At 57.9% G+C, this 27,801-nt stretch overlaps 2 protein-coding genes across 10 annotated transcripts in view; both read right to left on the reverse strand.

The window, feature by feature from the left end:
- Positions 1 to 4,681, reverse strand: part of LOC101930877 (RNA-binding protein 4B) — a 72,150-nt gene extending 67,469 nt beyond the window's left edge. For all 4 annotated transcript variants that reach the window (XM_065553081.1, XM_005307967.4, XM_005307965.4 and 1 more), the window contains exons 1-2: positions 4,528 to 4,681; positions 1,231 to 1,653 (exon numbers count right to left, since the gene is read on the reverse strand). In XM_065553081.1, coding sequence (XP_065409153.1) covers positions 1,231 to 1,642 — 412 coding nt within the window. In that variant the 5' untranslated portion in view covers positions 1,643 to 1,653; positions 4,528 to 4,681. The remainder of the gene's footprint in view (positions 1 to 1,230; positions 1,654 to 4,527) is intronic.
- A 1,527-nt stretch (positions 4,682 to 6,208) lies between these two features.
- Positions 6,209 to 27,801, reverse strand: part of SPTBN2 (spectrin beta, non-erythrocytic 2) — a 56,333-nt gene continuing 34,740 nt past the window's right edge. For all 6 annotated transcript variants that reach the window (XM_005307969.5, XM_024100240.3, XM_024100242.3 and 3 more), the window contains 27 exons: positions 27,355 to 27,472; positions 26,819 to 26,977; positions 26,263 to 26,565; positions 25,548 to 25,701; positions 23,269 to 24,139; positions 22,509 to 22,646; positions 20,958 to 21,714; positions 20,338 to 20,540; positions 19,811 to 19,901; positions 19,573 to 19,719; positions 18,611 to 18,874; positions 17,948 to 18,172; positions 16,724 to 16,813; positions 16,106 to 16,366; positions 15,452 to 15,582; positions 14,661 to 14,865; positions 13,827 to 14,201; positions 13,250 to 13,494; positions 12,724 to 12,862; positions 12,295 to 12,379; positions 11,843 to 12,039; positions 10,884 to 11,032; positions 10,370 to 10,445; positions 9,807 to 10,045; positions 9,349 to 9,522; positions 9,093 to 9,135; positions 6,209 to 8,278 (listed from right to left, as the gene is read on the reverse strand). In XM_005307969.5, coding sequence (XP_005308026.2) covers positions 8,045 to 8,278; positions 9,093 to 9,135; positions 9,349 to 9,522; positions 9,807 to 10,045; positions 10,370 to 10,445; positions 10,884 to 11,032; positions 11,843 to 12,039; positions 12,295 to 12,379; positions 12,724 to 12,862; positions 13,250 to 13,494; positions 13,827 to 14,201; positions 14,661 to 14,865; positions 15,452 to 15,582; positions 16,106 to 16,366; positions 16,724 to 16,813; positions 17,948 to 18,172; positions 18,611 to 18,874; positions 19,573 to 19,719; positions 19,811 to 19,901; positions 20,338 to 20,540; positions 20,958 to 21,714; positions 22,509 to 22,646; positions 23,269 to 24,139; positions 25,548 to 25,701; positions 26,263 to 26,565; positions 26,819 to 26,977; positions 27,355 to 27,472 — 6,073 coding nt within the window. In that variant the 3' untranslated portion in view covers positions 6,209 to 8,044. The remainder of the gene's footprint in view (positions 8,279 to 9,092; positions 9,136 to 9,348; positions 9,523 to 9,806; positions 10,046 to 10,369; positions 10,446 to 10,883; positions 11,033 to 11,842; positions 12,040 to 12,294; positions 12,380 to 12,723; positions 12,863 to 13,249; positions 13,495 to 13,826; positions 14,202 to 14,660; positions 14,866 to 15,451; positions 15,583 to 16,105; positions 16,367 to 16,723; positions 16,814 to 17,947; positions 18,173 to 18,610; positions 18,875 to 19,572; positions 19,720 to 19,810; positions 19,902 to 20,337; positions 20,541 to 20,957; positions 21,715 to 22,508; positions 22,647 to 23,268; positions 24,140 to 25,547; positions 25,702 to 26,262; positions 26,566 to 26,818; positions 26,978 to 27,354; positions 27,473 to 27,801) is intronic.

A 27,801-nucleotide genomic window follows, 5' to 3' on the forward strand; every position in this document is an offset into this window, starting at 1 on the left:
CTTGTTTTTTTTGTAATTAGGCTAACTAGATAAGGCTAAACCTATTGGAGACTTAACGACATACTCTTGTTTGTTCCTGTTCTAATAAATTGGTGGTTTAAAAACATTTTATTTTTATGGACCAGTCTAATGTCTAACACTGGTCTTAACCTTATAAAGATCAGGAATGCAAGTCTGATCTTCTTTGGTTTTGCAGGACTACTGGGAGATCTCAAAGCTCTAACAATTTAAAGGAGAAATTAATAAAGGCTTCCTTATTCAAAAGGTTGACTGATAACTGAAGTTCATTAGGAGTTAACAGAGAAAGACAAAGTTATTGTCTAACTAAAAATACCTTCTCCTTTTGATACCTCAGCTTTCACTCTTCACTTTTGTGAGGTCATCACTGTCTCATGATTAGAGAACTAGACTCACACCATAAACAAAACCCAAATTTCTGGTGTAGAAAAAAAACCCAGAGTTTTAATTTAACAAATCTGTTCAGACCAACTTTATGCATCATAAAAAAAGCAGACAAGCCCATTTCCACCCTCCACCTCTCCTTGCAGGTCATCTTTAACATCTTTTGGAAGGAAAGATCTCTTAACACCTTTTAATAATTGCACAAAGCTTTAAATACTCCTAAAGATGAGGGACCAACATATCTGATCTCGTGCAAGCTCCTGCCACATTTCTGCCATGCCCCACAATCTCAACCCTGCTATTCAAGTCCTGGGCTTCCGCAAACACACAGTTCTGCCCATGAAACTCAATCATGACCTACAGTGCCCCCTGCTATTCCAGACTTGGTCTCCCCACAGCTATGTCAACACCCTTCAACCTCCTGTAACACTTTTTCAACCATAACTGCAGCCAGAGGACTATTAAATGTATGACAAACAGTTCTCCAGAGGAGCAGCACTGCATTACCTAGTTCATTAACCAGACATGTACTTAAAGTATTTCTCAAATCCAATGAAAGCACTTTTCTAACTTGAACAAAAACCATGGTTTATCCAATTCCTAAACAACTCCCCAAGAACTCTGCACTTCTTGTTGTGTTAAGCATCTACACTGAAAAACTCATCCAGACAACATGATCAGTCTGAACGCCACCCAGGTACTCCATTATTCATTCAGCACAATTAGGACCCCATGACCAACAGATTTCCACCTGACCTGATCTTCTGGACAGAACCTGGCGCTACCTAGTCCTAGCGAAGGCTGCACTTGCCCTGGTTCATGTTTCACCTTGGAACTCTGTGTTGTCTAGGCCCCTGATGGCCTCCACCGCATCCTCAGCCCGCTCCATGTGCACAAAGGCATAGTCCTTCACTATGTCACACTCGATCACTGGGCCATACTCTTCAAACTTGGCTCGCAGCTCCAGGTTAGTGCAGGTGGTGCTGATGTTGCCCACATGCAGCTTGGTGGAGGCCTTGCTCTTGTTCTTGCTGGCTTCCACATTGATGCAGACACCATGCAGCTTGTGGTGATGCAGGTTACGGATGGCATCTTCGGCCGCTGTCTTGTCTTCGATGTGCACAAAGCCATAGTTTTTGATGATGTCACATTCCAGCACCTTCCCGTACTGCTCAAAGAGCGACCGGATCTCTTGCTCCGTTGCCTCCCGGGGCAGATTCCCAATGAAGAGTTTCACCATCTTGGCAGAGCCTGGCGGCGGAAGAGGAAAGTGGTTTAAGGAGAAGCACTCATCCAAGTGCAATGCTCTTTTACATCTCTGTACTTATATGACCCTCTTCACCACAGTATTGCCCCCATTTTATAGATGCAGGAGCCTAGGCACAGGGTAGATTAAATGACTTGCCCAGGGTCACGCAGGGAGTATAGATGATCTGGGAATTGAACCCAGGTCTCCGGAGTTCCAATCCAGTATCCCATCCACTAGACCAGGGGTAGGCAACCTATAGTAGGTGTGACAAAGGCAGCACGCGAGCTGATTTTCAGTGGCACTCACTGCCTGGGTCCTGGCCACCGGTCCAGGGGGGGGCTCTGCATTTTAATTTAATTCTAAATGAAATTTCTTAAACATTTTTAAAACCTTATTTACTTTACATACAACAATAGTTTAGTTATATATTACAGACTTATAGAAAGAAACCTTCAAAAAACATTAAAATGTATTACTGGCACGCGAAACCTTAAACTAGAGCGAATAAATGAAGACTCAGTACACCACTTCTGAAAGGTTGCCGACCCCTGCATTAGACTATCCTTCCTATATAAGCTTTACTAATACTCTTCAGTGATAGGGTCCTATCCACGTAGTCTATTTACATGAAAGCTAAGTACAATCAGGAGAGATGACCCATGTCCCATTAAAATTGTTCTTGACAATAAAGTAGGGAATTTGGTATCAGTGGCTTCGAATGGGGTTCTAGGCACTTTGCTGTTGGAGATGTATGGAAGAACTAAGGCCTGGACCAGCATATTTCACTAAGATCCTATGAAAAAAGTAACAGAGGGTCCTATGGCACCTTTAAGACTAACAGAAGTATTGGGAGCATAAGCTTTCGTGGGTAAGAACCTCACTTCTTCAGATGCAAGTAATGGAAATCTCCAGAGGCAGGTATAAATCAGTATGGAGATAACGAGGTTAGTTCAATCAGGGAGGGTGAGGTGCTCTGCTAGCAGTTGAGCTGTGAACACCAAGGGAGGAGAAACTGCTTCTGTAGTTGGATAGCCATTCACTGTCTTTGTTTAATCCTGATCTGATGGTGTCAAATTTGCAAATGAACTGGAGCTCAGCAGTTTCTCTTTGGAGTCTGGTCCTGAAGTTTTTTTGCTGTAAGATGGCTACCTTTACATCTGCTATTGTGTGGCCAGGGAGGTTGAAGTGTTCTCCTACAGGTTTTTGTATATTGCCATTCCTGGTATCTGACTTGTGTCCATTTATCCTCTTGCGTAGTGACTGTCCAGCATCTGCAGATGCTATGTACATTGGCCAAACTGGACAGTCACTACGCAAGAGGATAAATGGACACAAGTCAGATATCAGGAATGGCAATATACAAAAACCTGTAGGAGAACACTTCAACCTCCCTGGCCACACAATAGCAGATGTAAAGGTAGCCATCTTACAGCAAAAAAACTTCAGGACCAGACTCCAAAGAGAAACTGCTGAGCTCCAGTTCATTTGCAAATTTGACACCATCAGATCAGGATTAAACAAAGACGGTGAATGGCTATCCAACTACAGAAGCAGTTTCTCCTCCCTTGGTGTTCACAGCTCAACTGCTAGCAGAGCACCTCACCCTCCCTGATTGAACTAACCTCGTTATCTCCATACTGATTTATACCTGCCTCTGGAGATTTCCATTACTTGCATCTGAAGAAGTGAGGTTCTTACCCACGAAAGCTTATGCTCCCAATACTTCTGTTAGTCTTAAAGGTGCCATAGGACCCTCTGTTACTTTTTACAGATTCAGACTAACACGGTTACCCCTCTGATACTTAAGATCCTATGGTACATTTTGTATAAACAAAGATGGTAACTGCAGTCTCCGGGTCAAATCCTAACTCAGATAATTGCACTCTGCTTCCTAAATCCTCTCCTTGCACATTCAATAAACTTTTGTTGTTTGCTAAAGGGCTGAGCATAGTTTGGACATAATGCCTCTATTGCAAGGACCTTACAATTTTATCCACACTGAACAGGAGTGAAAGGATGGTATGGGCTTCCTGCACTGCTCTGGTGATTTAGCTACTGGGGAGAAGGTACAATATTCTGATTTTGGAGATGCTCAAAGGGGACAGATGAGTTAAGAGGAGTGTGCACATGCAAACACCCTTGTCTCAGAGCTACAGCATCTTACATGCATTTTAAAAACAACACCTGCTCTGCCATCAACACTTTAATCCACTTCCTTCCTTCCGCATCCCCAGACCCTGAGCTACCTGATCATCTGCATCCATGCCACCTCCACCCCTATCCCACACCCCCCTCTTTCCCTGTATCCTCTATACATAAAGCCAGGGACCTCAGCACCTCTCCTGCCCTAACCCCCCATGTACAGCACAGTCCAAAGCCTTCATTGCTACCCCATATATTCCCGTTTCCCGTATACACACTATCAATGGCCCTCATTTTCCTCAGCTGCCCTCCAACTCCCACCTCTGTAACCTCCCTTGCACAGGCAGCTCAAAGGCCTCACGGCATCCATTCCCCATCCCGTTTCTCCCCATTACACATCCAAAGCCCCCACTGGGACCTCTCCCGCCCCATACCCCCCCTACACACACAGCCCACCTCAGTATTCCCCACTGCCAAGCCTCTCATACTGAGCCCTACCCTAGAGCACCACGTCCAAATAGTGCCCCTTGCTCTATAACCCTCCACCTCCAATCTGGGCCCTCGCGGAGGCCCCTCCCCACTGGTCCCCACCCCCCCACGCACAAAGCAGCAGGGTCTGGGTAAGCCCCCAACACGGCCTGGGCCCCCGCCGCCCCCACATCCCCCTTCCCTCGTGTGCCTACATAGCAGTGCCCCAGCACGGCAACACGCCGGCCCCAACGACCAAGACCAACCTCGCCAGCGACCGCGCCTCCTCTCCCCGCGAACCACACAAAATGTCGGCTACAGCAGCGCGAGGCCCAATCCCACCCACTCACCCAGCTCGCCGCTTTCTCATTGGCCATCCGAGTGCACAGCGCACCTACTGGGCAGCAATGCGTGTCAATCAAGTGGAGAGCCAAGCAGAGCCCAAGAATCTGGAATAGGGCTTCCAGGTGGGGGGAGGAGATTCACCAATCGCGATCCAACGTTCCCAGGGTGAACCCGTCCCCCACTTCGCCACAGCCAATCACACCGCCGGAGAGGTGGATTGCACCATTGTTTTTAGGGAAGGGGGGATACATTATAACATTGTTCCATTGTGCCTCTGCGTGGACGGGGCGGAATCTGGCGCTGTTCTGCACTGGGGCGGGGGGTAGCTGTTAGGATGGCATGTCCTATTTGTGGATCTGCATGGTGGGGAGCGATGATAATGAATGGTCCATTGCGGCTCTCCTGGGGGAGCAGTGATAATGGATTGTTCCATTGTGCTTCTCCACGAGGGAGCAGTGATCGTGGATTGTTCCATTGTGCCAGTACGAGAGGGGGTATTGATTATTCCAATGCCGCTCTTTATAGGCGGAGCAGTGATAATTAATTGTTCCATTGTGCCTCGCCATGGGGGAAGAGAATGGATGGTTGTTCCATTGCGGCTCTGGATGGCGGCGGGGGTGGGGTGTAGAAGTCCATTGGGATGGAACCAAAAGACGGGGTCAAACTAGCCGCTTCCCCTCCCCTGTCCTACAGTTCCAATGCTGGGGGCGGGAAGGCGCAGCACACACAGGGCTCTCCCACCCCTCCTCCCTCCCTTCCCGCGGGTCGCCCCCAGCTGCAGGGAGGTGTCAAGGTGGGGAGAGGTCGATTCTTATTGGCAAAGGTGGATTGACCCCCCCTCCCTCCCAAATTCCATCCTAATACTGGAATTCCCCCCGCCCCCCACAGTAGGAAAGATGCTGGGGGAGCAGATGGAAGGCCAGTTACTGCCGCACTTCCACATGCCCGGCTGACAAGGAGTGAAGATTCATAAAGGTTTTTGACAGGTTTCAGAGTAGCAGCTGTCTTAGTCCGCAAAAAGAACAGGAGTACTTGTGGCACCTTAGAGACTAACCAATTTATTAGAGCATAAGCTTTCCTGGGCTACAGGCCATTAGCTTATGCTCAAATAAATTTGTTAGTCTCTAAGGTGCCACAAGTACTCCTGTTCATAAAGCTTTTTGAATCTCAGCCTCTGTTGCTACTACATAATTGACCGACCCCCATGTCTGACCCTCCATCATCTCCCGCAACTATGAATATTTAAATGGATAAAAACAGAAAAAAATGCTTAAAATAAACAGCGATATTATCCCCAAAAATTATTTAAAAAACCAACACCCCCGTGCCAAACCTACTTGTAAATGGCCAGTGGTGGCCACATATGACCCGGTGGTTGGAAGCTGAGCACGCTCCAGCTAGCAACAGGCCACTATGCCATTATTGTCGTCAGTTATTTGTGTAGCAACAGTTCTGAGAGCCAGTTGCACTTGCACTGTGACACCACGTGGCTGCATGTGTGATACTCCTGCATTAACTGCACCTGCCATGCCCATCAGCTCCCAAGGAAGTTGTGTGAACATGCTCTAGTCCCCATTCCTGCTGGGAAACAAAGCCTCTTGGTCTCTACATAGACTCTTTTATTTCAGAGTTTCTGTCAAAAATTGGAACAGATGCCACTGCAAACACATGAATAATGTTTCCCACAAGCACAGAAAGATCACCAGGATGCGCTCAGGGGATGTTCCAGCCAGGGGGTGCGAGGAGCGAAGTCACGGGTCCAAATGCAGCAGCGACATCTTGTTTCCAGGCCTCCCGCTGCAGGAAGCAGGCCCCGCCACCATCCAGTTCTGCAATCCTGCCCACCCCTCGAGTTCCAAACTGCCTGTCCCCCAGGCCCCCAGAAGAGGGAGGAGACTTGGCTCATTTCACAGTCATAGGGGCGAGGGAGCCACAGTGCCCTACCCTGGCAGAGGTAGGGTTTCTCCTTAGACAGGGAAGACCAGGGGAGGCAGAGAGCAACCATTCATAGCAGGAAGGCACAAATCATTTCCGGGCCACAGACTGGGAGATAAAGGCAAAGGAAACCAGCCAGGGCTTGGGAGAGGTGGGTGGAAAAAGAGACCAGATTGGGCACTGCTGGGGAGGAGGAAATCTTTCCCCCAATTCACCCCAGGAAATCCTATGAATGACTGGAGACCCAGTGGGTTTAGAACATTGGGAAAGTCAAAACGGCAGCCACCTACTGAACAGGGGTTGGATTTTTAGCTCAACTGTTTAACAGGCCAGAGGAGACAATTCTGAGCATCCAGCCTGACCTCTGCCTGCCCTGGGTAACCCTGGCTAGAGGATCCCACCCAGTGATTCTGCTAGACAAGTGTGGTTGCTTGGTGAGAGACATCCTGTCTCAGTTCAAAAGCCCCACACAGCAGGGAGATTTCCAGAGACACCAGGAGCCCAGCCCCCTCGACCGTCAATGAGGATCAGGGCTCCCCCTTTGTCAGTTCTCCAGCGGTTAGGTGCTGGATTGCCAGAAGCACTGAGTCCCCCCGCTCTGAAGTCCATTGTTTGGGGGAGTTCAGCCCCTCTGGGAATCCCATGCCCACCTTGGACAGCAAAGCCCTCAGTGTGAGAAGGGCAGTGAGAGAACTGCCCGCCACAGCTGTCTGCATCCTCAGGCAGGGAATCCCTGGTACTGCTGCTGTTTGCAAGCAAAAATAACCTCACTCCAAAGACAGAGCCCCAGCCCTGGGAACCTGATCCCATCCCCATCCTGTCCAGCTTCCCTGCGAGGGTGTGGCTGCCTGCAAAGCAGGGGGCACAGGTGTGGGGGCCTCACTGAGGTACGGATACACCAGGGACCCTGCCACAGGATCTGCTAATGTAGAGCAGTTGTAGGAAAGGGGTGGGGGAAGATGTACCACCCCACACTAGGGCAGCTCCGGGAGACGGGGGCAGCAAGGAGAGAAGGTTCATGGATCAGAGAGACGGGAGGGAGTAAAGCAAGTCAAACATGCCCCCACTTATACATCAGCCCAAATGCCCCTCCCCCATCATGCCTGTGTCCTGGCAACCTAAATACCCTTCCCCCACAGCCTGACAACCCAAATGCTGCTCCTCTCCTGTTCAGAAGGTCACAGGGAGGTTTTCCCCAGCTTGGCTTCATGGCTGATGCATTCCAGCAACTCCAGTATTCCCTAGTGAATGGGGGAGTCAGCAGCGGCTCCCAGGGTGGGAGGGTTGGTTCAAACTGTCACATTAGCACAGCTACCAATCTAAAATGCAGCATCCCCACCTCGGACCCAGAGTTCCACTCCCTGCTCCGATCCGTCTGGAGCCCAGAGCCTGCCCCCCCGTGCAGAGCCCCTTGTCCCATCCCATGTCCTTCCATCAGTTCCATGGATTAAATAGCCGGGCAGTGCCCCTCCAGCAGCCCTCCAGTAGTGAGCCCCCCAGACCCTATTGCTTCTTCTTGAAGAAGCTGAATCTCTTTTCTCGGTCCTTCTCCTTGCCGTCCTTGCTGCGCAGGGCCACGGAGACCTCAGCAGTGCTGTTGGGGGACACGGGTGGCATGCTCATGGCCCGCGTCATGCCCTTGCCAGTGAGTGAGGGCGGGTCCTCCGTGTCCTGCTGGGGCGTTGGGGTGCAGGCCACCGAGGCATTGATCACCCGCATCCAGGTGCTCATCTCAGCCTGGGGGAAAGAGAAGGAGCTGTCAGCCGCGGGTTGGGGCAGGGAACTGGAGCACAAAGAGGGCAGGGCACTGGCTCTGGGAGAGGCGGGGCACCAGGGGGGGTTGTCAAGGCAGAGGGGTGGGACTTTGGGGCACAGACAGGGTGGGTCTGGGAGGGGGACAGAGTTGGGCAGAGCTCTGGGGTAGGGCCCAGGATTCAGAGCTGATGAGGCAAAGGGACTGGGAGAGGGTGGAAAACAGGAAGCATGCAACTCAGGATGGTAGGGGGCAGGGCAGAGTGGGCAGGGATATCTGGGGGAGGGCTCTAGGGCTGGAATGGGGCAAGGCAGAAGGTCCAGAACACTGGCGAGCGAGGCTGAAGGACTGGGAGAGTCCTGTAATCTGTAACCCAGGTGTTTGGCTACTGGCCCCAGGTGCATGGAGGAGGGGCTGTGGGGTTAGCCCTCTCTGCACCCTCCAGACCTCCTCCACTAGAGAGAGAGACATTACAGCATGGCAGACTTGGATCCCCCAGCGGGTGGCGGCATGCGCGTGTAATACCGACAGATCCCAGTCTTCAGCGGGCGGGATCCAACCTGGGACCTCTGGAGCTTAGTGCATGAGCCTCCACTGCATGAGCGAAAAGCCACATGGCCGTTAGCTAAGGCTGTAGCAGACTCATTAATCTCTAAGTGGTCTCGGTGCCAGCACAACACCCAGGAGGTGTGTGGGTTACACAGGCGCATAAACCTAGGAGCACTAGGAGGAGCTCAGAGGCTAGGGGTGCCCTCATGTGGACAGGGCAAGCAACGCCCTGGTGCGTAAGGGACTCACCTCGTCCTTGGCCTGGAATAAATACTCTTTGCCGTCACTCAACCTGCAGAGAGGGAAAAAACACGTTATGTCACCTCCCTATGGCTGAGCCAAACCCTGCCTTGTGCCCTGTTCCCTTCAGCCTATCCCCTCCACCAGGTCCCCTCCTTCTCATACTGACACAGTCCCCTCCACTGCATTCCCTCCTCCCCTGCACCCGTGGGCTGCAGTCCCTCCACTGCCCACTCTGTGTGTCTGCCACAGAGGCCGCTCCTACCCCAGCTTGAAGACATGCTTGCGTTTCTTGTAGTCCAGTGCCACGTTGCACTGCGCCCCCTGCAGGCTGATGGGCACCTCGCCATGGTAGGGGACGCCATGGCTGGCGTTCTTGGCATCTTTGTAGAAGCCTAGGCTGCCTTTGTGCAGGACACAGTACACGTTCTGCCAGGACCTTGGGAGGAAGCACAGAGCTGTCAGAACAGCCATGGGGAGAGGGAAGAGCTCAGAGCCATCAGCACAGCTGGCAGGGGAGCACATAGCCATCACCGCAAGGGGACCAGGGGTAGGATAGAGCCATCAGTGCAGGCGGGAGGGGCGGGAGGTGGAGCACACAGCCACCAATAACACCATCCAGGGCCCTGGGCAACATGACAGAGACCCAGAGCTCTACCTTGAAGGCCCTGGCAGGTGGTCTCCAGGCTCCCCCAGTCAAGGAAGGGGCAGAGCTTCTCTCACCTGTTGGCTGCCTTCTTGCCCTGGGCTTCCATCTCCTGCTTGCGGCACAGTGCCCCCTCCAGGTGCTCCTGGGCAGTGGGGTCTGGTGATCGGAGCGGCAGCGTGGCCGAATGGGCAGGCTCAGGGGTGAGTGCCGGCAGCTTGGTGCGGGCCTTGGGCGAGGGGGCAGGGCTGTGCTCCTTCTCCTCGGCCAATGTATCCAGCCGGGCTCCGCTTGTCACCTCCTCCATCTCGGGCATCTGGAGGGACAGAACAGATCTGTGACAGGGAACACAGCTCCTGGATTCCTCCTGCCTGGGGGAGCTGTCCACCTCTCCAGGCTCTGCCCCACCAGCCCAGCTGACCCCCTCCAGACCCCACTTCCCTCTCAGAGCTGGGGATAGAACCCAGGAGTCCGAGCTGTAACATGGAGTGGATGGGGCTGAAGGTGGCAGAGGCTGGTATCTCCCCTCACACACACGCCTTGTTCCAGAATTGGGCACCTTAGCCCAGCTGCTGTCTGTGGGCCCTTCTGGTCCCAAGGCAGCCCTGGCTGGGGGCTGCGTCTGGGGAAGCTGCATTACCTGCGGGGACTCAGAGTCAGGGTAGATCCCATTCACAGCAGGCAGCTCTGGGAGACGGGTTTGCAGAGTGGAAGTCCTGGGTGGGGGGGGGAATGGGACAAGAGTGAGCATTAGAGACTGGTGGAGACCCATGAGAAGGGGGAAGGGATAGCTCAGTGGTTTGAGCATTGGGCTGCTAAACCCAGGGTTGTGAGTTCAATCCTTAAGGGGGCCATTTAGGGATTTGGAGCAAAAATCTGTCTGGGGATTGGCCCTGCTTTGAGCGGGGGGTTGGACTAAATGACCTCCTCAGGTCCCTTCCAACCCTGATGTTCTATGATTCTAAGGACCACCACCAACCTTGCTGCCACTCCAGGATGTACCCCCCATTACTGGGACTTCCCCCCAGCCTGTGCTCCCCATGCTGCCCTCCTCCCCTGATGCCAGGACCCCTTCCCATTCTTCCCCCATGCTGTCCTCCCCTCGATGCCAACCCCCTACACAGCTGGTGCTCTCGGCCAGGCTCTGCTCTCACCCGTCAGCATTGCTCAGTCCTGGCCCCTGCTGGCTGTCAGGGAGCAGCACTGGCTGCACCGTGACCTCGGGCTCTGGCTCAGGTGGTGTTGGAGGCCGCCTCTTCCTCCTCTCCTCCTCCTCCTGCCGCAGCCGCTCCTTCTCCTCCAGCTGCAGGGGAGAGGGGCACACAGAGATGGAACAGCCCAGTCCCTCCTGACAAGGCCCTCCTGACAAGGCCCCCAGGCTGGGCACGCAGGCCAGGGGCATGCCACCACATGGCACAGTGCAGGGCTTGGGGTGGGGAGTGGCAGTTCCATAGGACACCAACCAGAGGGGCCAGACCAGGGGTCTGGTTCTGATCCATATCAAGGTGGGCGCCCAGGGGCAGAGCTGGGAACCTGCCCCCAGTGCCAAAGCATTCCAAACTGAGGTTCCAGTTCTGATCCATTTGGCAAGAGATAAGCCGCAGTGGCTGAGCTGCCCACAACTCAAGAGGGTCCAGGGGTCTGACCTATACGAGATAGGCCCTGAGGGGCAAAGCTGGGATTGACACCTCCTCAGAGTGAAAGGTGCTCCAGAATTGGGACTGCGGCTCTTATTGGCTTGGCAGAGACAGGCCCAAGGGGCAGAACTCAGATCAGACCCGCTCTAGGGCAGGAGTCCAGATCCAGAGTTCTGGTTCTGATCCATCATACAGACTCAACACAAACACACCCATTGGAGACTCTATTCACCAAGTTGGGTGGGTCTCAGGCCTTAGTTCCAATTGGTGGCCTCTGTGGCAAACCCAGCGCTACCTCAGGCCCATGGAGACATCCCCACCCCGGGCCAGGGCTCGGGAAGAGCACAGGGAGCTGTGTGGGCGGGCAGTGTCCCACCAAGGCAAAGCCAAGGGCCTCAGGAGGCCACGTGTGGGGGTGCAGCACCCCCGCCCCGGGCACACACCAAAGGCCCCCCAACCCCAGGCAGGGCTCTCACCGTGGTGAGCTTTTCCAGTGCCAGGAAGCGCTCCTCCCAGGCAGCAGCCAACTTCTGGAAGCCCTCGTGCCTCTTGATGAGATTCTCCACCTCGTCCACGTTCCTGCCCAGCTCAGCTGAGCGCACAATAGGCTCCTGGCTGGACAGCCAGGCCTCAGCCATGCTGGCGTCGCGCCCAAACATCAGCACCTCCATAACTGCAGGGGGACAGCCCAGATGGGTGGAGCAGTGCCGGGCACAGGAGCCCAGAATTCCAAGCTGCCAGCCCCCAGCAACCCACTAGACCCCATTCCCCTCATGGTGCTGGGAATAGAAGCCAGGAGTACGGATCTCCCCTCTGCACTCTACCACATCAGATTCAACCCTATACCTGTGCTGCTGCCCCTTTCCCTCCTCGGTGCCCTCCCGACACACAGAGTCCCTTCCCTTCCCTGCCCCTTCTTCTCACTAACCAATCTGCAGCCAATCCATCTTCTCCTGCCACCGGTCTCCGATCTCCTTGCGCTGCTCCTGCAGCTGGGCCAGCTTCTCTGAAATCTGAGCAGAGGGGCTAGCTCAGGAAAGTGGTGGGCCCACCCTGGAGGAACCACCACACTTGTGTTGGTCACATGGTTCCACTGCTAGGAACTAGGGCCCAGTCAAATGATTGGGGGTAAGGAATGGATCGCAATGGGGGATGTAAACCCCACGGAGGAGAGGGGCATTTTGGGGGATGACTTGGGAACACACTGGAGAGGATCCTGACCTGGATCCCAGCATAGAGGTGTGGGTATGAACTAGAGGGGACCCAAGACACCCGGTCCACACAACACCTGGGGGCAGTGTCAGAGGGCAGTGCTGGGGTGGCAGGGGCATGGGGGGTGTCGCCTGGGGGGTCTCACCTTGTCAGAAGCGTAGTGGCCCTTGTCCAGCAGGGCGGTGCCCATGGCTATGCAGGCATTAAAGCTGTCTGTCCGGGCCTCCACCTCAGCCTTGATCCCTTGGTGGTTCTTGATGACCAGGTCAGCCGAGGACACGTCCCTGGGGCAAGAGGAAAAGGAGGTACCCTGCAGCATGGCTGAGCTGGCAAACAGACCCCCACTCCCTACTTGCCAGCTGGGCCCAGGCGATGCCCTCCAGTCTCCAGACCTGTGTCCACTGGCCCATGCTGGCAGGGGTGGAGGCCTGGCCAGTCTGTCCTGAGCTATACTGGTCTGTGCTTGGCCATGTCAATCTGAACTGGGATAGACTGGGCCATGCTGAGCTATATTGGCCTGTACTGGGCAATACTGGTCAGTCTGGTCCATACTGAGCCATCCCAGTCTCTGCTAGGTTGGGTGAGCTATGCTGAGCTATACTGACCTACACTGGGCCACACCAGTCTGGGCTGGGCTATCCCAGTCCATGCTCTGGGGGCGCCCTGCTCACCTGGGCTTCTCCTGGGCGTCAATCTGCAGGTGCACCCCGTCCATCCACAGCATCAGGTCTCGCACCATCTTGAAGAAGCGGAACTTGTCCACCGTGTCGAGCAGCAGCTGCCGGCGGCCTTGGCTGCTGCTCAGCAGCTCGGCCCAGGCCTCGCTCACGGCCTGCTCATGCCGCCGGATGTCATCGGCCTTCTCACCTGCGTAGGCCTTCTGCAGCCGCGTCGCGTCCTCTTGCACCTGTTTCACCTGGGGAGCCGGGGATCAGAGTGGCATCCTGCCCCCACCCCATGCCGCCCTTCCCATTCATGGGGGAAGTGTGGGTAGAGAGAGGAATCCCTGACACTGCCCCACACTCCATCCTGCCCATCTCCCTTTCCCTACCCCATGCCCTGTCCCCTTGTCCCATTTTGCTCTCCTCCTCTGCCCCAGACCCCCCAGATCCTGCCCCCAGCCTTCCCTGCTCCCCTCCCCTTCCCCACACCAGATCCTACCCCACATCCCCTCCCCATCCCACACGGTTCCCCTCCCGCTGCCGCAGACCCTGCCACCATCCCCCTCTCCCCTGCGGCTGGCAGTACCTGTGCGCTGAGCGCCTGGATGTCATGCTCGTAGGCTGAGTGCATGCGCTGCATGGCCTCGGCCGTGTTCAGGTCGCGCCCCACCTCGTCGGGCAGCTGCTTCTGCTTGTGTTGCACCTGGGCCAGTGTCTGGCGAGCATCGTGGTAGAAGCGGTGCAGCTCGTAGGAAGCTGCCAGCATCTGGCTGCGGGTATCGATGAGCTCCAGCAGGTCGGCCCAGGCATCGTTGAGCCCATCCTTCCACTCGGCAATGGTGGCGTTCTCCGAGTGCCCTGACGAGATCAGCTCATCTGCCAGCAGGTTCACGGCGTCCACGCGCTCCTGCCCGATGTTACTGGTGTCACGGGAGAACTCCCGGAACTTGTCCCGCAGCATCTGGGGAAAGAGAAGGGTCAGGAAGGCCACGGGCCTGCTGGGGGCAGTGATGGGACCCAGGTCTCGGGGGAGTAGGAGAGGGGGTTTGGATGGGGTCAGGAAAGGGCAGACAGGAGAAAGGACGGGCTTGAGGGGTGGGAGGGGCACTGAGGGAGGTGATGGGCCCCAGGCGCATGAGGCTGCTCCAGTTGGGCTCCATGTAGGGCTACCTCGGCTAGTGCTGCACAGAGGCTACGCCACACTGGGTAGCCAGCCGGGCTCTGGCACCAGACTGCACAGGAGCCCAGCCTAGCGGAGACTGGGATGGCTCAGCATGGACCAGTCTATCTCAGTCCAGAGTGACCAGTATCACCCAGTACAGAGCAGGATAGCTCAGCGTGGACCAGTCTAGCCCACTTCAGACTGACATGGCCCAGCAGGGACCAGTCTAGCTCCCCCTACTCAGCACCGGGCACTCACAGTCACATGCTCGTAGTCCTGCCCCAGCTCGTGGGAGGCAGCCACCACCTCGCGCTCCGAGATCCACTGCTCCAGGTCATCCACGTCACGCTTGAGCTGGCAGAGGCGCTGGTGCTCCTGCAGCTTCCCCCGCCGCTCCTCTGCCAGGTCCTTCAGGCTGGCGTACAGCTTGTCCACCTGGCCCTGGCGCAGGGTGAGCCGCTCACTGCAGGGGGAAGAGCCACTTGAGCCACAGGGCGGTGCCTGCCCCTCGCCGACTGGAAATGGCAGCACTGCCAGGGAGCAGGGGCCCAAGAGCTGGGAAAGCCCTGGGGCTAATCTGCTGCCCAAGAGGCTGGGGGGGTCCCATGGTGTAGGGGCTGTGCTGGAATGGGCCATGTCACGCTCGACGGGGCTGTGCCAGGGTTGGGGTGGGCCAAACAGGAGGAAGGGGGCCATGTTGCTAAGGGAGTCCCCGCCTCTATCCCAAGCAAGAGGGACTGTAGGTTCCAGATCTGATCTCCCCTGGACAGCCACGGTGCCCCTCTCTCCATGCGCAGCCATGGCGAGTGGTGCCTGGGCAGAGAGCGTTGGGCCACAAGGTCTGTGATACAGGCACAAACAGCATTCAGCCAGGCTCAGGCCCAGCTGAGGGGACAACTTGGGCTCAGCGGGGCGGAGGGACAGAGCTTTGGACTGGGCTCCTGGCAACCCATGGGAAGCTATGGACTCACTGCCCCCCAGTAGCACAGGGCCATGGGACCTGGATCTGTGCCCACTGTGGGGGGGGAAGGGGCACGGGGGGGTCTTACCTTTCTGGGTGCTCACTGGCCACCATGTCGCGGCTCTGGTTGGAGAGCTGGTGGATGGTCTGGGCGTAGTCATCCAGTGCCTGCTCCATCACCAGGTGCTTCTTCACCATGGCCTGGGCAATCAGCTCGTCCTGTGGGTGCCGGACACCAGGCATCAGAGAGGGATGGAGGATGCCATGACACAGGGGCAAAGGAGGGGATGGACACGGGTGCCAAGATGCAGGGGCAAAGGGAGCGGGTGGGCAGGGCTGTCCCCAGCTCCTAGGCCAGTGGTCAGGCTGAGGGTCACTCAGCTCTCACAGGCCCACTGGCTTTCACAGGTGTGTGGGGGTCAGGGTGGATGCAAGACATCCAGGAGCAGGGTGGGGTCCATGACCCCAGACCTCAGCCTTCTCCTGAGACATCATGTGCAGCTTCTGTGGCCAAGGGGTGGCACCCACCAAGTGAGAGGCACCCCGGCTCCCCTGGGTATCGGGGAGCAAAGGGGCTCTCACGGGCAGAGAGGGGGTGGGGCAGACTGGGCTCTGTGCCCCCCGCACACCTTTGCCTTTTCTTGGGACATCGTGCACAACAGTTGCGCAGGGGAGGCACCCAGTGGGTGTAGGGGTACACCTGGTTCCCATGGGGGCGGGCTCCACTCCCTTTCCCCCAGACCTTGGCCTTCTCCTGGGACATCATGTGCAGCTCCTGCTCGCCCATCCAGGCCTCGGCTTCAGCCACATCAAAGTAGAACTGCTGGGCAGCGTGTGCCCGCTCCAGGCGCTGGTGCCGCAGCTCCGCCTGGTGCCTCAGCTCCCGCCAGGCCTCCCGCAGCTCTTCCACCCGCTCCACGGGCCCGCAGCGCGCCAGCCCTGCCCGCCGCCCCAGCAGCTCCTCCACGCGCGGCTCATGGCCCTGGATCTCCTTCTGCAGGGTCTGGGGCAGGGATCATGGGCAAGGGGGGGTCAGAATATGGCCATCACCCTCTCCCCTATGCTGAGCCCCCCCGCTCCTGACCCTCCCCAGCCTTCAGAGTGCTCTTTCAGTAGAGTCTGGGAGCAGAGAGGAAGGGGGGGTCATGGTACGTCCACTCCCAGGCCTCACCACTCTTCTGACCCTCCCCCAATTCACCCCCCTCCCGTGCCAACTCTCCCCCACCCCCCTCCTCCTTTCATATTCCCCCAACCCCCTACTCCTGCCTTGTCAAGCCCGCATGAGGTAGGGAGCACCTCTAGCACTGAGTGGGGTGAGCAGACTCCAGCCCCCCAGTCCCTCCCCAGCCTGGCACCACACCTGGTTCTTCTTTATCAGCAGCTGGACGGTGGGCAGGTCCTTGCCATGGTCGGTGGAGATGGCCATGGGCATCCGCTCCCTCACCCACAGCTGAAAGCACAACGTGGAGCAGGGTCAGGGGCACATGAGGGGCACATGGGGGGACTGCATGGGGGGTTCACAGTGGGCACACAGTAGGGGATGCAGGGAGAACTGTGCAGGGTGGGAGATGCATGGGGACTTCACGGGGGGTGCAGATGGGGGTCTGCACAGGGTGGGGGATGCATGGGGTGTGTGCAGGATAGGGGGATGCATGGGGGCTGCACGGGGAGCACACAGAGAGGGGGATGTTGCATGGGACAGGGGCTGCAAGGGGATCCATGCATGGGCAACCTCAAACCTGGCAGCCCCTCCCCCTCAACATTGCAGTTTGAATATCGGGGTGGGGGATTAATGGAATTTCCCAGTTTAAAAAAAATTTCCCTCCCACGCAAAAGTCCATCCCGTGGACCCAGCCTGACCCCCCACCCCATCCACTTGTCACCAGCCAGGGTGGGACCCCCCACATATGCTGCACAGAGCCCCACTGCTGAAGCTAAAGGGCGTCACTGGCAGGTGTAGCAGGGACTGGCCACTGGAGGGGGATGGAGACTCACACTTAGCCAGTGAGAGCTCTATTTGTTCAGCAGCACTAGAACACTGGGAGGCAGGACTCCTGGGTTCTCTCCCTGGCTCTGGGAGGGGCATGAGGTGTAGTGGGCTGGAACAGTCGGGCTGGGAGTCAGGACTCCTGGGTTCTCTCCTGAACCCTGGGAGGGGCGTGGGCTCTGTCTCTGGTTCTGGAGGGGAGTGCAGAGCGCGGCAGCACGGCCAAGCCCAAAGATCTAGCACATTCATTCTGAAAGGCAGTGTGGCTCCATAACTGAGACTCGGATCTGCCCCATTAGAAACCCAGGGCTTAGTGTTAGTCCCTGATAGGGACCCATCATTAAGCTCCAATACTGTCCAGGGGGCACAGTGGCCTGCAGAAGAAACCCAGCCTAGATGCCCCCTACCTTGCTCCCTGGCACGGGGGAGTGCTGGGTGCAGCAAAGGGGCTCTGCACTCCTGTAATTCTAGGCTGAGACCCATGGAGTAAAAGGCAGCAGCCTCTAGGGCTGGATCTCATTCCCGTCTCCCCTCTCTGGGCCCTATTTCCCATCCTCTCCCCCATGGCAGCGCTGCCTGCAACTGCCTGGGACTCACGATCTCGTCCTCCAGGTCACGGTTGAACTGGTGCTCCTCCTTGGAGGCCAGCAGCTTGTGGCAGCGCTCCTCCAGCGGGCCCCGTAGGTCCAGGAACTTCTCCTCCACTGCCCGGAACTTGCCGTCCACCTCGGCCGTATTGGCGTCCTCCTGGCTCAGGGCCAGCGCCTGCGACTGGATGGCTTCCACCTCCTTCTCCCGCACGTCCATTTGGTTCTCCAGCATCTGAGGGGCAGAGGAGTGTTACAGCCTGGGGGACTCCAGCAGAGAGCCCCACCCCAATGGGAGCAGGGAGTCTGGCCCTTCTCCCCACTGGTGTGATGCAGCCACAGGTCCCCCTCTGCTTCCCCATGGTGCTTGGGGATCCTGCAGGCAATCAGTCCCACCTCTGAGCCATGGTGCATGGAGGGGGTGGTATCAGGGACAGGGCCAGTCTAGGGTTCTCCAGGGCAGTGGCTGATGGAGCGGGCTCCCTCTGCCGGGGGATACCCAAGGCCTTGGAAATAGGAGAATGGGTTCTGGGATTGAGAGGGTCGGATGGCCAGGGTCTGCCATATCTCACGGGCCTTTGGGACCTGGAATTTTGGGTCATCTTGGAGTCCATCATCCCTCACCCCAAGAATCTAGGCTGCCCTCCCCTCTATTGCACCCACCACCCCAGACCTGTTGCTTCTTCAGCAGGATGTTGACGCTGGTCAGGTCCTTGCCGTAGTCATCAGACTGGAGCTGGGCCTGCAGCCCGGCCAGCCAGGCCTCCAGGGCGGAGCAGCTCTGGGTGAAGAGCTCGGCCCGGTTGGCGTCAAAGAGGCACTGGGCCTTGGTCTTGGTGGTGGACTCTAGCTCATCCCATAGACGGTGGAGGCTGCCCAGCTTCTCCTTCACCACTGGCTCCAGCTCCGGCTTCTCCACCATTAACTGCTGCCCCTCCTGTCGGGGACCCAGAGCACTGGTTAGGGGGACAGGGCCCTGCGTGTGCTGTAGGGTCTTTGGGCCCCAGCAGGCATGGCCAAGCCCAGATGAAGGCCAAGTTGCTACAGCCCTGTGCCCTGCCTCCTGGAGTCATGTGACCACAGTCACATGGAGTCTGCAGGGATCCTGAGAGGGGGGACCTGCCCCATTCATCTCAGGGGGGCATTAACACCTAGCCCCACTGCTCCAGGGGCCTGGCCAGCCCTATCCCAGCAGGGAGCTCAGTGTGAGGCAGGAGGAGCAGAGTCCAGTAGGCCCAGCTCCCCCGCTCAGTCATGCACAGACAACCCAACTGGTGGGACAAGTCCTGGGGGCCCTGCTGACACCCCAGCATCTCTGGGACCAGAAGGGGGAGGGTCCATGAGTGAGAGGATCCATGGCAAGGGGTGGGACTGTAGAGGCAGGACCATGGTCTTAGGGTGAGGCTGTGGTAATGAGTCCATGGAGAGGGGGCAGAGCCACGGAGCAGGTCCGTAGCACTGGGGAGTGGCCATGGAGTCGGGTTCATGATGCTGTGGCAAGTCCACTGTGAAGGGGCAAATCTCTGATGCTGGTGCAGTGCCCCGGTGGTGAGTCCATGGCAAGGGGACAGGGCCACGGTGTTTGGGTGTAGCAATGGGGGGGTCCACAGTTTCCCATACTCCAGCCTCCCCCACCTGCTCGATCTTGTCCAGCCAGTCCTTGTTGGAAGCCAGCTCAGCCGTGAAGGCCTGGTGCTTCTGCCACTTGGTGTGCAGGTTGCGGGCCTCGTCATACGACATGTCCTGGGCTGTCAGCATCTTCTCATTGATCCATAGGGTGAGCTGGTGGGGAGGCAGAGGACAGAGTGAGGATCCCCAGACCCATGGCCCCCTTGCCCCTCCCCCGCATCCCCCGGTCCCCAGCCCCACTCACCTCCTGGCAGTCCTGCAGGAAGTGCTGCAACTCCCGGTTATCCCGCAGCCGCCGCAGCAGCTCATTGGCGGCATCCCGATTCCGCTTGTGCCTGGGGAGGGAAAGCAGAGGCTCATGGGACACTCACCTGCAGGGTGAGATGGGGCCTGTGCTCTGTATGTCATAGTGCCAGCACTGCCTTGGTTCATGAGGACTCCCTGCTACCTCAGGCACTAGCAACTTGTACTCTCTGAACAGGGCAAGCTGAGATCTGTCCCACAGGCTATTCTGACCTCCTGGGGTAGGTTTGCCTGGCTCTGGCCAAGGGAGGAGCTCCTAGCTCATCACAATCGTTAATCTCAATATCGTCCTCCCTTTTTAACTCCAGGGGGAAGGAGAGCTGTCCTAAATCACAGAGCTGGGGATAGAACCCAGACTCCCTGCTCTAACCCACTAGACCCCCCCCATCCCTTCCTAGGGCAGGGATAGAACCCAGACAACAATGACACAACAGGGTTCCCAGAAGCCCTGGGGGGCTGGGTTCTCACCTGCCATCGATGGAGTCAACCTTCTCCTGGACTTTGTCTGCATGGACGCTGTCCCCCACAATCAGCTTCCGCCCGGCATCCACCAGCCCTTTGATCTTCTCCCCATTGGCCTCCATGGTGGTCATGAAATCTTCATGCTTCTTAATGGAAGCCTCTGCCCCTTGCAGGGTGCTGGGCATCTCAGTGTGGGACAACACGTACTCCTGTAGGGGCGAGCCGCACACAGGCATGGCACTGGGCACGGTTTGGCCCATGTCCTAGGCCCCTGCCCTGTGTGAAATGGAGATCCCAAGGGAGGAAACTAGGGGCCAGTGGGATGGAGAGGTACTGAGACTGCTAGGGGTGAGTGGGGATGGGGTGATTGGGGGTCCTGGGGGACTAATACAGTGATGGGGATTTGGGTGAAGGTCTGGGACAACTGGAATGGGGGGATGGAGGGGAAGACCAAGCTGGATAGGTCCAGGAGACTGATCAGATGTTGGGGGGAATACTGGACTGGATGGGCCGATGGGTCTGATCCGGGCCAGAGATGGGGGTGGCATACTGGGCTGCATGGGCCTGTCCTAGCTCCAGGACAGGAACCAGCCTCCCCCTAGGCATGCCGGTCGCCCCAGCCTCACCTGGTTGCTGAGCACACCCTCCACCTGCTTGGTGTCCCGCAGGAAGAGCTGGAAGCTATAGGCCTGGGACAGCAGGTGGTGCCTGTTCTCCCACATCTGGCCCAGCTCCTTCCAGCCAGTGTCCAGGGCCTGTAGGCGTTGCTGCAGGAACATGTACTGCGCATCGGTCTGGCCCTGGGTCACCTCCTGACCCATGGCCCGCATGCTCTGGTAGTCGTCCTTGTAGTGCTCAATCTCGTTACGGATGCTCTCATGCTGGCTCAGCAGCTGCTCGGCCTCGGCCAGGGTGGCCGGCACATCCTCAGAGGCCACAGCCGTCTGTGTCCGTGACAGCCAAGCCTGGAAGTCATCCAGGTCGCGCAGGAAGCCCTGCAGCTTGCTGGCCTCCCCCAGCGACTCCTCACGCCGCCGCATGGTCTCACGCAGCTCGGCCCACACGGCCTTGATGTCCGCAAGCTGGTCTAGGATGGGCGTCGCCTGGCCTGGGTGCTCGGCTGCCAGCGCGGCCGCCTCCCCCTGCAGGTCCAACACCTTGCCCTGGATGGCCTCCAGGTCCCGCTCCATGCCCGCCAGCTTCCTCTGCAGTGCCATGACACCCGCCAGGTCATTGCCCAGCTCCTGCGTCGACTCGATCACCTTGGTCTTCTCCCTCATCCAAGACTTGGTCTCATTGCACTCCAGGTAGTAGTTCTGGATGTTCAGGGCCGAGGTCAGCGCAGCCTTCTTCTGGTCGGCCAGAGTGCGGAACCGCTCCCACCTGGGGAAAGGGACAGGGAGGTAGGTGCGGGGCCTGTCCCCACTGACCACCCCGGAGCTGCCGAGCCCACGTTGGCGCTGCCAAAGGCAGCCCTCCCCAGAGCCCCAATGCCTGCCTCTGGATGCAGATCCCCCAAGAGTCCTTCTCATCCCCATGGGTCAGTCAGAACTCCACACACACCCTCCGACGCTGAGCTGCCTGCCCCCACCCCCAGCACCAAGCAGCGTGATCTCCCCACTCACCCCCACCTCCCCAGCGCTGAGCCGCCTGCCCTCCCCATCTCCCCGTGGCGCCGAGCCGCCTGTCCTCCCCATCTCCCCCCCGCACTGAGCTGCCTGTCCTCCCCATCTCCCCCCGGTGTCGATACGCCTGCACTCCCCATCTCCCCGCTGCGCCGAGCCGCCTGCCCTCCCCATCGCCCCGTGGCACTGAGCTTCCAGCCCCCCCCATCTCCCCTGGCGCCGAGCTGCCTGCCCTCCCCATCTCTCTGCGGCGCCGAGCCGCCTGCTCTTCCCGTCTCCCCCCGGCGCCGAGCCGCCTGCCCTCCCCGTCTCCCCCCAGCACCGAGCCGCCTGCCCTCCCCATCTCCCCCCAGTGCCGAGCCGCCTGCCCTCCCCGTCTCCCCGTGGCGCCGAGCCGCCTGCCCTCCCCATATCTCCCCCGCACTGAGCCACCTGCTGTCCCCGTCTCCCTCCGGCGCCAAGCTGCCTGCCCTCCCCATATCTCCCCCGCACTGAGCCGCCTGTCCTCCCCATCTCCCTCCGGCGCTGAGCCACCTGCCCTCCCGCTCAGACCTGGTGTTGAGCTGCTCCTGCGTGGCCTGGATGCTCTCCTTGTTGCGGTGGTCAGTGCTCAGCAGCTGCCCAGCGATCTGGTTGATGGCCGCGATGCGCAAAGCCAGGTTATTCATCTCGGGCTCCAGTGTCTCAAACCTGCAGACCAGGAGATACAGGCTCAGACAACAATGCACTCAACCCCTCATGCTCCCCCCAGCACAGCACCAGCTGCTGCTGATCACACATCTTCCCTAGTGCCTGCTGGGAAAATCTAGGCTGCTTTCCCATAGGGCCTCAGCATGGTTATAGCAGCCAGAGCATCATGGGGGATCAATGCATTCTAGGATGCCCCACCACATGCCCAAGGGGAGGGAAGGGGGATCGGCTATGCCAGTTCCACTGACCCCATTAGGGGCTACGTCCCCACCAACACCCTGGTTCCAGAGAGAGGCCGCAGGGCAAGCTAGGCCGCTGCCAAGGGCACACATGGCTAGAGCCAGCCAGGCTACTGACTGGCTACAAGGGGCTGCTTGAGCAAATGTGCCCCAGTGCATGCTGGGAAAATCCAGGCTGCTCTCTCATGGTGCCTAAGTAGGGACAGACAGAGCAGCACAAAGGGGGGAGCAATGCATTCTGGGATGTCCCACTACACAGAGAGCTGGGAGACAGGGAAGGGGGCTAGGGCCACAGTTACTTGCTGGCTGCAAGGGGCAGTGGGGTGTGGGCCTGACGAGGCTGGGCCAGGTGGTACATGCAGGTCTGGTCAGCCCCCACTCACCTCTGCTGCACCACCTCCAGGTCCTCCAGCTTCTCAGGGATCTCCATGGCATGCAGCCACTGCTCCTTCTCACCAATCCACAGCCCACAGGCATCAGCCTCGCTGAACATCTTGTAGAGGTTGAGGGCGTCCTGCAGATCCTGCTTGCGGCGCTCAGCCAGGGTGGCCAGCTCCTGGTAGCGCTGCTCCACAGCAGGCAGGCGCCCGGCCACCTCGGGTGTATGGGCAAAGGCAGGCGGCAGGCTCTGGGCCTGCTCATGTAGCGCAGCGATGGCGGGCCGGTGGTTCTGGATCTCTTCTTCCACATCCTTGTGCTTCTTGACCAGGCTCTGGGTAGAGTACTCGTCATGGCCCACCTCCGGGCTGGACACCAGCCGCAGGGCATCCATGAGCCAGGCCTCCATGTCGTCGGCATCGGCCTGGAACTGGTAGAGGCTGGAGGCCTCATGCAGGCGCCGCTCCCGCTCGCCTGCCAGCGCCTCCAGGTGTTGCCACTGCTCCTCAATCTCCCGGATGCGCTCAGCCACCTCGCGTGCCCCAAAGTGCCCCTCATGCACCAGGCTGTGGCCCTGGGCCGTGGTGTGCTGCAGGGGTCCATAGCGGCCGCTCATCTCATCACGAAAGGCATTGTGCTTGCTGATGAGGCGCAGCACACTCGTCAGGTCCTTGCCAAAATCATCCGATGACAGGATCTGCTCCTGCTCCCGGATCCAGGCCTCCTCCTCACCCATGTCCCAGAAGAACTTCCACAGGCGCCGTGACTCCTCCAGCTTGGCCCGGCGCTTGCCTGCCAGCTCAACCAGCTCCTGGTAGCACAGCTCTAGCATGTCCACCCTCTCCTGCACCAGCTGGGGGTCACACGGCTTGTATCCTGTGGGGGGATGTGGATGTTGTAGCCCACAGGTTGATTTTAAGGTAAAGGATAAGAAAAGCAATGCAGAAACGCAAGAGACTTAGCGGCACAGACCTATAAGAATAACTTAAGCTGTTACCATAGCTACAAGGCCTAACAGCCTGCATAGGAGTAGTTGCTTAATAGGTTAGCATAAGTATGTAAATCAACGGGGACCTTAAGTCACAAGATGGCATAAGATTTTGTTTTACTTGTTTTGTAATAATCACAAGTGTTGAAAACTGCTGACAGGTACCTGCAAGAAGGCAGTTTGCACCAGTTTAGGGTATTTTTGGAGGGAAACATCAGTAGATGCATAACCATAGGTAACTATAGTAATTTAATTGACGTGTATGCTACTAAGTTTGAACTAATTAATATAGTAACTTATGGGACACCCCAACATTACGAGGGTGAGGAAGTCAAGATAGTAAAAGAGGGCGGAGCTATTTATACATATGCACCAAAGGCCTATAAAACATCTGGTCTTAGGAGAGCCACTGGAGTTCTCCTTTGGCACGCCAGAGTCACACTAGGATCTGTCTCAACTTTCTGAGCTCTCTCCAAGGATAGGGTGAGTACATCCGGGTATTGGGGTGGGTCATACTTACAGCATTGTATTATCTCACTTTACTTGTTTGGATAATTGTATTTATTGGACTGATCATTGTGGTAATAAAACTCCTACAATTACCAAAGGTCATCCCTGAGTGCGAGCCTTGCTGCTACTGCCATGGGGCTTCCAATCCAATAATAATTCTGGAGATACTGGGCCTGATCTTGGGACAACAACCTACCAGATTGCAGAGTGCTAACTGGGGGAAATGAAATCAGCCACATAATCAATACATCAGGCAACAACATGGGATCCCTGCTTCTCCGCCCTCTCCCCTGCCATCTACCCCACAGGAAGAGCCATGGGGCTCCTGACCCTTGGGTCCTGGGGGCAAAAGGGGCCTAGGGTCACTGGCACTGGTGCCCATGAAGCAGGGGAGACACATAGAGGGCCCACAGGGAGAAATAGGGGAGGGAAGGCCCTTTTGCTCAGGCTATAGAGTCAGGGCTAGGCACAGAGCAGGGCTCACACCAGGCAGGGAACCTCCACAGAGAAGCAGAGGGGTGAGAAGCTGGCAGGGTGGCTTCAGATACGGGCAGATGCGGCAACCCCAACTCAGCTGTGGACCCTCTGCCAGAGCCCTGCTGGGCTCTGAGCTGTTCTCTTGAGGGCTGGGATGTGGGGGCTGGGGCATGGCAAAGACTGGCACATGGAGGAGCAAGCATAGAATGGGCTGGGACATGGAAGGGCGGGGATGAGGTAGGGGCCTGGGATGCAGCGAAGCTGAACACGGAGGGTGAGGGCCGGCTGTGGTGTGAGTGGAGCAGTTACCTTCTCCAGGGGTGGCAAACCTCTGTGCAGCAGTGCCAACAGCCTTGATGCGCTCGGCCTGCACGGCGATGTCGGCCTCCACCAGCGCATGGATCTGCAGCAGGTCTTCCACACCGTGCAGGTGCTTCCCAAAGTCCTGGGACTGCAGGCGGCCCTGCGGAGGGATGGGCGGCTGCTGACTGCATGGGGAGCCCCACCAACTCCACCCACCAGCCCTGCCCATACCTTGGCCCTGCCAGGGGAGGGGCATGCCTACAGACGGAGCCAGGCACCCCCCCCACTCCGCCCCAGCCAAGGGGACAGACACAGCAGCAGGCTGCACTGGGGCATGTGGACACAGTCCCAGCTCCCTGCCCCCTGCAGCACAGGATACAGCACCCAGGGCTTCTGAACTCCCCTCTGCTCCACGGCACCCCTATCCCCTGCTTCCTCCCCTCCATTGCAGGCATTCAAAGCCATCTGCCCCACTGACCCCCATGCACCCCAGCCCCTCTGGGGTGTCTGAGCTGGCAGTGCTCCCAGCTTTATCCCCTTATCCTTTCCAAGAAGAAGATCAGACGGCCACTCCGCCTCCCCCTGCTGGAGCTCCTGGGGGTGGGGCTGGCAGAGAGCAACACCTGGAACACCTACCCCAGACATCTGGGCCCCCTGGTGGTGGCAAATGGTGGCGGCCCAGGCTGGGCAGGCTGCTCCCAGCCCCAATGCCCCCCCATACCTTCATCTCCTCCATCCAGTCCATGAGGTAAGCCAGATCCTGGAACATCTTCTGCAGGTCCAGGTTGAGGAGCAGGCGCTCACGGCGTGAGGCCACCAGCTCCCGCAGGTAGTCCCACAGCCGCACCACATTGTTCTTGCGGGCCAGCACGCGCTTGATGTCGTGGTAGCGCTCCGCCTCCAGCTCGGTGGCCACAGCATTCACGGCCTGCACCCGCTCACTGTAGGCCACGATGTCTGTCTCAATGGCCTCATGCTTCCGCACCGCCGCCTCCACCGCCGAGATGTCCACGCCAAAGTTATCCTGCGGGGGAGGGCAGGCATCATGCTGGGGCAGGGCTGACCGAGGGGTCACTGCACAGCTCCTCCCACCCACAGGCCACGGAGCCAGCCGCCTGGAAATGTAGTGTGGTCTACTGGAGAGAGTACTGGGCTGGGACCAGGACTCCTGGTTCTATCCCCAGCTCTGGAGGGTAGTGGGGTATAGTCTGTTGGGTGGGGGATGGAAGTCAGGAGTCCTGGGTTCTAATCACATTGCTTGGGGGTTTGGGACTCACCTGGGACACCAGGCGCTGGTTCTCACTCAGCCACGTCTCCCGCATGGCTGCCTTGCGGTCAAATCGAGCCGCCAGCTGCTCCAGCTTTTCCTGGCGGATCAGCTCGTTGCGCAGTGCCAGCTCCCGCTCATGCTCCGCCTTCTCCAGCCGCTCCCAGGCCTGCAGGGGGGAGGGGGTTAATTACAGCAGGGAGTTGACATCTAACACAGGCCAATAATTAATGACAACACCAATGACCATCTCCTAGGGATCCCTCTCCTGACACTGAGATGCAGCCACCTCTGAGATGGGACATGGGGGCTGTTTGTACAGGGATCCCTCAGCTGGCGCTAAGACACAGCTGCCTCTGGGATGGAACGCGGGGGCTGTTTGTTCAGGGATCCTCGCCTGGTGCTGAGATGTTTTCTATCACATCCAAAAGATGACACCTCCAGAAGCAAAGCCCTCCAGCACTGAGTTGGAGGAGGGGGACTAGCACTGGCTGTAAGGGAAAAGCATGCCCTACTGAGCCCCTGCCCTGCCCCCTGCTGTCTCACCTTGTTGATGTCGGAGATCAGCTTGCCCTCGCGCGGTATATACACCTTCTGGTTGTTGGCGCGCATCTTGCTCTGGATGGTGAAAAGCAGCACCTCCAGGTTCCCCTTCTCTGTGAACCTGAGGGGTAGGGATATGGTAAAGAATCAAACAGAGCGCCAGGGGTGGGGTGGGGGTGGGAGTGTCTCAGAGCCTGGGAACTGGGCCAGGCGGGCTGGTCACAGAACCTGGGCAGGGGAGCAGGAGCCGTCAGAGCCCAGGGGGCAGGAGCAGGAGCAGTAGGACCTGAACCCAGAACACACATCCACATCACTTCCCTCCCTGTGGTTCTCTTCAATCTGCCACCAGGGGGTGCTCATGTTATGCCAGAGGCTCCCCAATCAGGGACCTCACTAGGTCATCTAGTCCAGTCCCCTGCACTCCAAGCAGGACTGAGTAATAACTAGACC

This window comes from Chrysemys picta, chromosome 7, assembly GCF_011386835.1.
Source record: "Chrysemys picta bellii isolate R12L10 chromosome 7, ASM1138683v2, whole genome shotgun sequence".
NCBI classification, from domain to species: domain Eukaryota; kingdom Metazoa; phylum Chordata; order Testudines; family Emydidae; genus Chrysemys; species Chrysemys picta.